At 56.3% G+C, this 11,019-nt stretch overlaps 1 protein-coding gene across 1 annotated transcript; it reads right to left on the bottom strand.

The window, feature by feature from the left end:
• Positions 1–458: 458 nt before the first annotated feature.
• On the bottom strand, positions 459–10,979 carry LOC128900151 (disintegrin and metalloproteinase domain-containing protein 2-like). Its single transcript, XM_054180931.1, is given in 20 exon segments — positions 459–724; positions 1,207–1,351; positions 1,459–1,591; positions 2,137–2,217; positions 2,463–2,646; positions 3,068–3,176; positions 3,740–3,938; positions 4,460–4,577; positions 4,753–4,941; positions 5,994–6,130; positions 6,272–6,353; positions 6,598–6,764; positions 7,580–7,651; positions 7,837–7,889; positions 8,424–8,620; positions 8,742–8,818; positions 9,302–9,380; positions 9,481–9,542; positions 9,780–9,844; positions 10,946–10,979. Coding segments are annotated over 20 exon segments (2,277 nt in total). The 3' UTR covers positions 459–630.
• Positions 10,980–11,019: the final 40 nt, after the last annotated feature.

Here is an 11,019-nt window from a genome sequence, read left to right on the forward strand (position 1 = left end):
GCTCCGGGTCGCCCTGGGAGGCTGCATGGAAGCGTCCCGGCGTGCTGGTGGCAGTGCAGGGACGCTGGCTCTGCAGCTGGCTTTCCCCAGGGTCCTGGCAATGCCAAACCCCTGTCCCGTGTCCTGTGCTGGGTCTGCAGGACAGGAGGGTAATTACACCTCCTCGCAGTGAGGGTCTGTGGGCTTCTGACCTAATCGCGCTGCACAGGAGCAGAACTCCAGCCCGTTGGGTGGTTACTGCCAGGGAGGCTGATGCCCCTGTCTGGCTGGAGACGAATGAAACGAGCCTGAAAGGGCCCCCGTGGCGGAGGCGGCTGCTCCAGCGCGGTGCTGCCTTTGTCCCCCCGACAGATCGGTGCCCTCCCTGCGGTGGGTGCTGCTCCGTCGCAGCGCGGGAAAGCGCAGGGTGGCAGCGACGCGGTGCCGGTGCTGCTGCTTCTCTGCGCCCCCTCCCCTGTGCTTCTGCCTGCGGTCAGCTGGGACCAAGGGCCCTGAGGTGGGGGCACAACTGGGCACGTCCTTCCCGAGGGAAGGCTGGAGGGGTTGTGTTTGCGGGGTGTGCCGGCGCTGGGCAGGGCACCCCCAGCCCACCCAGGTGTGGACCACACGCAGCTCCGTCCAACGCCTTTATTAATGTCCGTGGCGCAGCCCCGTCCCCGGCTCTGTGTCCAGCTCCGCGTACATGTCCGTGTCCTGTCCGTCGCTGCCCTCCTCAGCCGCAGGGCTGCACGGAGACCCGCAGCGGTGCCTCAGCCCCGGTGTCCCCCGTGTCTGTCCCAGCCCTGCTCCCACTCGCTCTCCTTGTCTGCATCGGACCCAGCGCGCTGTCACTCTCCGTGTTTACTGGGACCTGCAGCTTCTCCTGTATCCTACTTTTCCCCTTTTCCAGTCCGAATTAGCAAACAGAAAACCTATTTCCTCCGGCTCTTGCACACAGACAGTGTGCTCGGTGCCAGGAAATCCACTCGCAGTTTTGCTCCTCCTACATTTGTGAATTTTAGCCACCTGTTTGCCAGTTTCTTGCCTTGATGACCAACACACATTCCCAGTTTACCAACAAACAGTTTCTGTCTCCCAGGCACCACTTCCCCGTCTCTGCCCAGGCTGTAAATCCCACTCACCAACTTTTACAGTAATTCCGTGCCCCCTGCCTGTCTCCCACCCCCAGAATGGAGGATTTGCATTAAGTAACTAACATCACCTTACCCATCCATTTGCGACCCCCTCCTTGCACAGAACCTTTTCAGCCGGCTCCACTTCATAATCACGACGGTGCTGCAGACCAGGGCGAGGAGGACGCCGCCGAAGCTCAGCAGCAGCCAGATCTTCATATCTCTTCTTTTGATATCGTCTGGGGAGAGAAGCAAAGGTACGGCTCCGGGTAAAGGCCGGGCGATGCCGCGGGCCGTCTGCTCAGCCGTGAGAGCCGCTGTTGTGCCCGGTAAAACCACGGGGCACCCAGAGCCTGTCCGCGGCACTCACCGGGGCCCAGGGCACTGTCGGTGCTCCCGCCGACGGAGGACCCTCGGGTCTTGCACTGGGGGGGGCTCCAGCCCGGGTCGCAGTGGCAGTTCTTCAGGTTATTGCACACCTGCCAGGACCAGGGAGGGCAGAAAACATCCCTCGTTGTAAAAATATCCTGAGGACCCGTGCTCCATCTCCGCGGGACTGCTGGTCCCCACGCGCCCCTGCTCTCCTCTGCACACCCCGCGCTGCGGGCACAGCCAGCACCCCCCGGCCCCCCGAGAGCCCACTCCGCCTTCCCCTGCGCCCCCACCACGCCGCCCCTCCCCTCGCACAGCTACGCTGACGGTTCCAACACCGTGTCAGTTATGTGCAGTTAAATCCTCTCCAGATACTCTTTTCCAGTTTTCTACTGATCTAGACAAACAAATACTCCAACCCGCTTTGTCTCACTTATTTTGCGCTTGGGACAGACGGTGGGGGGGGAGCCTCACTTAATTCCTACCTCATAACTTGTTACCGCGTGATGCTTTCAGAGGCCAAGTGTCAGCCCAACCAACAGGTCTGGGCAACTCGCAGCCGAGCCCCAGGGGGCATTTGAGAGAACCACTCTCTCTTCAGCAACATTCCTCAAACCAACACCACTAACTTAACTGCCTTGCTGTCACTTACTCCGTGCCCGTGGCATTTTTCCTGCACATTGCAGTCATACTTCAGGACGGAATGGGGGTGGCACGTGCCATTGATGCAAACCTGAAAGACCAAAAGGAAAAAATTCCTGCTTGGCATCTTTTCACCACCCTTTACCACAGTCGCCATAAGTCTAAAAAGGATTCCTAGCCCTAATGAATGATCCAAAGTCAATAGCAGAGGCAATAATTATTAAAAACGTAAGTAAGACCACCTTTAACTCATTCTGCAAAACAGCAACTATTTCTAAAACTGTTGTGGTTGTGACCATTCTATGCCATTTCCAGATGCTTGTGAATATTCCTTACCTTTCCGGGACCACATTTTGTGCCTTCTTTCACCAGGAGAGGATCTAGCACCGTGGGTCCCCGCATAAAATCGAAAGACACGCACAGATGTTCTTGCACTTGAGCATAAATTATGGCGCCCTTGACTTTTGTGAAAGGAATACGATTCGGGAATATACATACCAACTTCCCACATTCCAGATTCCTAAAAAATTTGTTAGCACAATAAATGAGAACAGTAAACGCAGCATCTGATTGATCACAGTGCTGGAGACGTCGAGGTGCACAACCTGGGGAGGGGATTTAGATAAAATCAAAGCATAACAGTGGCATTTCAGAAGAGTTGAATCCTTGACACCAGGGAGAAGCTGTCCTACGAACCCTCACAACGCTAAAGGCCAGCACAGTAGGTGTGTGCCGAAGTCACCTTTGGAGGCCTCCAGTTTCTCACAGCGCTGTTTCTCTAAAGAACGCCGAGAGCGCATCCAGCCAGTCAGTTCTGCCCAGCAAGAGGAAAACATACTGAAGGCAACCTTCTCACAGATTATCACTTTGCATCGACAGTAGAGAAGCACAAATCAAATAAATATTCCCAATTCAACACTTTACATTCCCTTGAAACCTACAGCCAGGAACAGGGCTGATAGCCATCCTTTGGGTGGTTGCCACAGTGGCCAAACCTATCCTGCTGACTGTTGACTTCTTCATAACAGGCCAAAGGAGCATTTTTTGCACCTGGAAGTTTAGAAATAACACTGGTTACCACTGAGGGTAATACAGACTACGAGACCTCTGTTGCCTCTAACACTTATCAGTTCTCGCCTCAGTTTTCCTTTGGACAGAGGAATACTTGGCTATCGCTCCAGTCCCATCTCTAGACACCTCTGTTTGGGTTGTGGGACAGATCTCCCAGGGGTGGAACGGCCTGACCAGTGCGAAACACCTTCCACAACGGCATCAGGGTATGAGGAGGCAGGGAGGCGTGCGTGGCTGTGCCAGCCTGACATCCCCATGGAAACCATCACCCTCTGCTGATGGCCCGTTCCCCTCCCCACAATGTGGGACATCCATCCATCCATCCATCCATCCATCCATCCATCCATCCATCCATCCATCCATCCATCCATCCTGCAGTCTCCTCTGCCCCTCCCTACACCACATAGTCCCGGCTGTCCCCAACCTCCCCAGATTCACGCGAGAGAGAGGGTGGGCACCCATGGTGCGTGGATGCCGCCTTCTGCCCTACGCCAGCCCTGGAGCTCGACGTTAGTGCTCGTGGCAACCGAGCAGCCTCTCACCTCTCCCGTAGAGCTGCCGGCACTGCAGGTCCGGAGACCGGCAGCGTCCCTTGTAGCAGTAGCCGGTGCCGTGCTCGCAGCCGTGCCCGTCCTGCACGTACAGGTTGGGGGGGCAGGACGCGGAGGACCCGTTGCAGAACTCGGCCAGGTCGCACTGTGCGTCGGCGGCGGGGCGGCACGGCGAGTTTTTCCGCTTGAACTGGCAGAGGAGGCAGAAAGGATTCTTCTCGCCGTCCCTCTGCACCCACCGGCCTGGGCCCCGCTCGGCCCCACACAGCCCCTGCCGACGCTGCCCCCGAGGAGACACGTCCGCGGTCCCTCGGGACCAGCTCTGGGGCACCCAGCTCCTCACACGCGTGTGGCACTGCCCAAGACACTCTTCCCCCAGCAATGTCCCTCCGGGGGGTTCAGGGGGCTGAGCTGGAAAGCCCTTCCCCGGGAATCTCTCCGCAGCAGAAAGTTTGTCTCCATCCCTCGGCATGGGAACATACTGTTTCTCCAAAACTACGTAACTATCTTGTGACAATTATAAAAATGTGCCTTACCTGACATCCACTACAACATAATCCAGAGATAAAACGCAGCACAAATATCACTAGGTCTTTTGAAATGCCCGTCTGAGCAAAACCAGAAAGCTGGTTGACAGCACTACTGTAGAAACTAGTATTGCCCCAAGGCTTAAAAATGGCTTAACTTGTGATAATTATGGACACACCTTACCCGGCAATGTTCACAGCATGGTCCCAAGGAGCACTGCATTCCTGCTCTGAAGTTACACTGGGGGGTACAGCATGTGTCTAACGCACAGGCCTGCAAACGCACCAGAAATCATTATTTGCTGCAAAGGGCCCCATCTGCAGGAGGACTGCTTGCTCCTAGCAGAGCGGGTTCCTCGGAGGAGCCGAGGGAAGAGCAGCCACGCTGCACGTCTGCGTGGTACCACGGAGATGCTGTAGCCAGCACCTGAGCCCACTCTCCGGGGCAGAAGAGAGCGCAGCCCTGCGCCAGGGCACGCACCCACCTCAGCCGCCCCGCAGTCGCACTGCTCGCCCGGCTCCACCACGCCGTTGCCGCAGATGGTGACGCGGTAGGACGGCTGACGCAGAGTGTGCCTGATGAAGGGGCAGTTCCTGTTCTGCTTCAGGAAGGTTTCAAAGTCCCTGATGCTGCAGTTGCTAAAGGCTTTTGCCCCACTGACACGTCTGAAATAAAGCAATTTTCCATGTATGTGTTAACACATTTGCCCCTGTTTGCTCTCTCAAAAGCTCTGTGCGGTCCAAGGACGTGCTCAGGTGCTGGCACGAGGCGCAATGGTCCCCTGGGTGTCTTTCAGGTCAAGTGCCAAACGAGATTCTACAATGCATTATTAACGGAGACTGAGAAGCATTCAGAAATGTCCTGCCTGTGAAAAGAAAACTTCCCATTTCTCAAGTCAAATCACTACTTTATACTTTATCATTCCTATAGTAAGAAGACCTCCATTTTTTCTCTCACAATGTTTCAAGTTCCTTTCAGGATATGGCTCTAGAGATGCTATTTTACAGTATATTCAACACGCAATCATTTTGTAAAACTTGGTTCAAATCGCGTATGACTAATAACACAGGCAGTAGTGCTGGAAAAGCACGCTTTCCCATTTAAAGCAAATACGACTATTACTTCTCAAAAATATTCACTAAAACAAACATTGCATTTTTTATGACTGAGATAATAAAACGCAAGGCCAAAATATCTCAGGGTTTCTAGTAATTAGAACATGTTTTTATTTTAACTCCTATTTTCTCATTGGCTATTCTTTTCCCAATACTAAGAAAATCAGATCTGAACTGACATTCAGCTTGACCGGTCTCTTCATGTTGGTATCTACATATCCCTGTTCCCACATGCACACACCCCTGTGTCAATCCGGCCCCTTGGGCCTCGGAGGGGATGCTCCGCCGCGAGCGGACTCGGCTGGGCTGCGCCCCCCACTTGCCCCTAACGCTCTCAAAGACCAAAAGCGTTTGAGCTCCCCAGCGAGCGCGCGGGCAGGTCGCAGGCAGCGCTGGCTTACCGAGCTGGCCTTTATCGCGCTGACAGGCACTAGGCAGGAATTCAGATTTCCAGACATTCCATTTCTAAACATTGACACTCAAAAAAAGGAATGGGTCTTGCCCAGCCGAAGCAAAACGCGCCCAAGCCACCTCCGATGAGGGGACACCCTGCCCACCCCCGCAGCCCCCGCAGCGTGCCGGGACGGGACCGGCCGACTCACAGCGCCTCCAGGGTCATGACGCAGACGCTCCCGGGGCAGCGACATTCTCGCGGGTCGTCGTAGTTTACGCCCAGGCTGCGTGCCAGCAGCTGGGCCAGGAGGGCGGAGAAGGACTCCAGCATCACGGCCCTTTGGTACTAGAGGCAGAGAGAGCGGGGCTGCCGCGGCTGCCGAGACCCCGGCGGCACCCCAGCTCCGGCCGCGGCTGCTGCCGCCCGTCCCTGTCCCTGCCGCCCGCGGGGGACGCGCGGGCTGTCGGGGCGCAGGTGACACCGTACCACGGCCACTGCGCCAGCAGCGTCTCTCTGACACGCCTTCCCCAGAGCCGTTGCGCCCACGAACTCCGCTCGGTCCCTGTACCTGCAACAGCCGCGCGCTCACCGGCCGCCCAGCCGGGACCCCCGCCGCTGCCAGCCCCGGCCAGAGGCAGCTGGTCCTGCCCAGCTCGGGCAGATCTCACTGTACGTTCGCAATACCTCACCGCGTTCTCGCTCAATTTTTACAAGAGGCATCACGGTCATAGCAAGTTCTGTTGTTCAGAAGTACATGCACTTGGCAGGTTGTAACTCCCTGCTTTTAAATAACGACAATAATTTATTCTTACAGCAGCAGATATGGCACCTCGTGGGGGTGCAGAATGGGGCTGGTCTGCTTCCACTTCAACAGCCGCGCCAGCACATCCCCTCCGCTCCCCGTTTTCTTAAGTGTACTGTCATCCATCCAGACCTCCACGGCGGACAGCACAATGGTTAGATTAAGAGGCCTGAACATCTGAAAGTTTAACAAGAGAAGTGGCTGCTCCCATGTGTTTCATTTCAAGTGCTGTTTAAATGTTTGTTCTCACTAGCAGCCACTCTGCCGCAGGAAAACAGACAGGAGCAGGTGGCAACTGATGACTGCTTTGTCCGTCTGTCATGAAAAAGGTGTAGGAAATGTAAAAACGACACAGAAGTGTGTCCAAAACAGAAAAAAACCAATGGTTCAGTAAGCAGGATCTAATAAACCCAAAGACAACCTGAGCTTGAATAGAGATGTTAAATAATAAAACATACAGAATACACAAATTTGTCCTTGTCTGCATTTTTTAGGTTTCCAGGAGGAGACACTGTATTCCCTGTCAAACGCTCACCCAACCGTGTACGCTGTGTACTGCACAGGCCGGGAAAAAATCCACGCGCTCCCCTGAGACAGGGAGACGGAAAGGAGCCGCGGGGGCGGCGGGCGCAGGACGGTCCCTCGGGGCAGCAGGAGCTGCGGGACAGCGCGGTGCCCTCGGGGCTGCAGGAGCCGGCACCGCTGGCCTCTGGGCAGCACTGCGCCAGAGCAGGGTTTGTGCGGGACCGCGAGGGGTAAAGTCCCCTCCACACCTCCTGCCCTCGTCTGGGCGAGCCCCACACAAACTGGGACCTCTGACAGACTACGGCAAAAAGTCCAAAGCTAAAAAGCTGAGATTCCGCATTTCCGGAAAGCACATTTAATTATTATTTTCTCCAAAATTAGACAAATCGCACCAATACCTATCCATTAGTAGGCTGAAATAAGCCATCAGAATTTCCATCTCAGTACGTATAAATCAAAACACTTACAGTGTTGAGCAAGCTGGAGATCTGAACTATCTTCTGTGTCACAACATACTCGTCTGCACCCAGGTAGTCGAACTGAAAAAGGACACGAGATTCTATCTATGGGGTTACCACGATCTTTCTCAGGGTGGCTCCCAGCCACTGACATGTGGCCACCAGGCGCAGAGCGCGCAGGGCCAGGCAGGACCATGCGAGGCTTTACGGCAGCTCGAGCAAGGGCAAAGCAAACACAGACCGGGAACCGACCGACACAGACTTACCAAAGCCCTTTCCAAAACTATGTAGAGTGCCATCTCCCTCCGGTATTTGGACCCTGACTGGAAAAAAAAATATTCTTCACTGTTAATAATTCATTTCACTAATTTAGTCATGAGGCATCAGAAATGATGACTTGTCTGAGACACTAAACCCTCCAGAAGGCATTGCCATCTGCTGATTTTGTTTGCAGAGCAGGAAGCAAAAGCCGTGTACGAAGCCTCAGGACAAGGCTGAAGCCTTTCGCTAATGACGCTGGCTCTCGGCTAAGGTGACCAGCGGGGCCCTGGGACACGCACAAGAACCCTGTGGCCGAAGGAGCCAGTGCATCGCTGCTGACCGTCCGCACGGAGTGAGAAATATCCCCGCTTTTACAAATCCATCCATAAACCCTGTAGCCCCTGGTGAGGCCTCTCATTAGGCACTAGATGAGTAACGACCCACGCGACACCCCATCACACACACTGGCACTCCTAAACCTGCCCCCCTGCCCCCCCGTCCATCCAGACACCACCGGCCAAAGCTCCCTGCGGCATCGGAGCCCCCCTCGTGTGACGGGGACACCGGCCCCACCGCGGGAGCAGACGCCCACTCACTCGGTCCCCTCCGGGGGCTTTGCTCGCCATCTCCTCTGCTGTCAGCCCGCCCGGCCCTCCCTCGGGGGGGCTGGTGGCCAGGAGGGAACCCGCCGCCTTCTCGTTCCTCACTCGGTACACAATGTATTCCAACCCAGGAGAATGACCCAGGGGCTCAATCCCGTAGCTGACGTTCTCAAACTGCAGCAAGCCCCTGCCACAGTGATGGTGTGTCATTTGTCACCGGCCATTTGTCACCAGCCCCAGCCCCAGCTGCCGCGGAGCGAGGCAGCCAGAGCACGAATGGGCATCGCCGGGGGGTGGCGGTTCCTTACCGGAGCCCCGAGCAGGTGCTGAGGGTCACTGCCGAGCTGGGGAAGCCCTCGACGTACCCCCGGTAGTGGCAGCCGCCCTACATTACGACAGAGGACGAGGAGCCACTTCTGTGGCCATGAAGGTAACCCCAGCAGGTGATGGCACAACAAGGATTTTGTGGACAATCTTTTTTTTGCTCAAGTAATTAAAACCAAATCTTAACGTGAGGATGTGGCGTCCTCACGATAAGGAGCTGCCCTGCCCGGTGCTGAGCCGTGTCGCTGTGGCTGGGGGCTCCCCTGGTCTCTCCGTAAGGAACAGTAGCCATGGACAGGATTAGAAGCTTTGAACTGAGCAAACTCAGGAACTCCCAAAACCTTCACAGACACGAACCTGACCATGCATTTGCAAGGAAAACTTTTTATCACCCCAGCACCTCCTGCCGTGATTAGGAAGCAAACGTGGAGGAAGAGGGGAAGTGCTGCTCCCCCACGGTAACCAGTGATGTCCCCCAAATTCTGAACAGGGGGGCGACCCTGGAAGAAGGCAGCAGCAGATATCTCAAGCAAGTTACTGTTACCTTGATACGGGGCGAGTCAGAGCGCAAAGATCCATTCTCATTGTACGTGTAAATCCTGAAATCATCCGATATAAAGAATCTAGAACAGGAAACCAATAAAATCCTCTGAAAATGCTCTGAAATGGTCAGAGTCCCCAGCCCAGCAGCCGCCAGGCGAGGCAGCGGCAGGGCCAACTCACTGCTGCTGCAGGTGAACGGTGTACGGCCTCCCCTCGATCTGCAGGACGTAGGACGCCACATCCTTGCGCGTGTGGAAAAGCAGAGAAAAGGAGAATGAGGAAGGAGGAGCATGGAAAAGCACGCTCCGAGGGTAGCGCAAGCGCTCAGCAGAGCGTGGTCCCCCCCATCACCGGCACAGGCAGAACACGGTTTCCTAAAACTGTCCCTCTGGCAGTCACCCCTCGGCTGTCGCACACCGCGTTCCTGCGTGTGTATATCCACTCGCACACAACCACCGCACGCTTCATTACTTAAGTACCGTCTCTCCAGCTGGTTTTGAGAGCAGCCGCTCGGGAACCATGATGTGCAGCAGCATTTGCAAACCTAGAGAAAGAATTTGTTTTTCAATTATAACCACAAGTTAGTATCACCACGGGTGTGCCCGTCAGACACAGTGAGAATTGCATGTGCCTGTGACAGGCACCTTTATACCCACATGGAGAGACGCGGTCTCTACCTGGAGAGGTTCACCAACGCTACTTTCTACACTAATACCATTTGCCCACGGTTTATTTTAAAGTATCCAGACACTTGTGCAGAAAAAACAAAATTATGTGCACTTGCTTCTGCTGGATTAGAGGTGTGAATATGAGCATTGTATGATGGGAGCACGAGAGCGAGCTCCAGCTGAACAAACCCACCTTGCAGGAACAGAAACGGGGCTGAGAGAGGCCGGGCACCCCCACACATCCACAACCACGCTAGAAAAGCCCACGTCGGAGGGAGCCACACCACCTGCTCCGTCCCTGCGAGCATCCCTGTCCCCACTGCGCAGCTGCCGTGATACAGCGTCACACGCCAGCGTATCGACAGAGCCCGGCCACCACAACCGGCCCGCAGAGAAAAAGGGAGCCAGCAGCGGCTGCAGCCCCTCAGCCTCCGAGAGCAGGATTTACCCCTTGACAAAAAGCACAAACTAAGTGAATATTAAACCCTTCCACAGGGTTGCTGCTGCCAGACGGGGTGCCGTGCTGGGAGGACAAAATCATCCCCACCAAGCAGCCGGGAGGAACGATTCCCCCCTGGCCCAAGGCCAGCCTGCGGACAGACGGGCTCCCGCGCCAGGACGCCTCGTGGCCCTTCCCTGGGGTCGTCACCAGCCACGACACCCCGGGGCCCGCGGGGCGCGGGGGGAGCGTGGCCCTGGGAGCGCAGCCGCCGGCCCGAGGGCACTGCGCGCCGCGGCGCCCGTCTGCAGCCGGGACGTCATTCTGCAGCCCGTGGTGTCAGCGTCCGGAGCGTGACACGAGCCGCAGGGCGTGATGTCATTCCGCAGCCCATCGTGTCAGTTTCCAGGGTGTGACGTCAGCTGCGGGGTGTGACGTCAGTTCCCCGCACATGTCGGTTTCCGGGCCTGGAGGCTGCTGGGGTCGGTCCCTGCGGGGGGGGACCGCGGGGTGGGGGGGAGCGGGGGCTCTCACTCACACAGCGCGGCCAGCAGCGCCCGGCGCGGCCCCATCCTCCCCCGTAACGGCCCCGGCCCCGCCGGTAACGGCCCC

The sequence above is a fragment of the Rissa tridactyla genome, chromosome 20 (genome assembly GCF_028500815.1).
Source record: "Rissa tridactyla isolate bRisTri1 chromosome 20, bRisTri1.patW.cur.20221130, whole genome shotgun sequence".
NCBI lineage: Eukaryota > Metazoa > Chordata > Aves > Charadriiformes > Laridae > Rissa > Rissa tridactyla.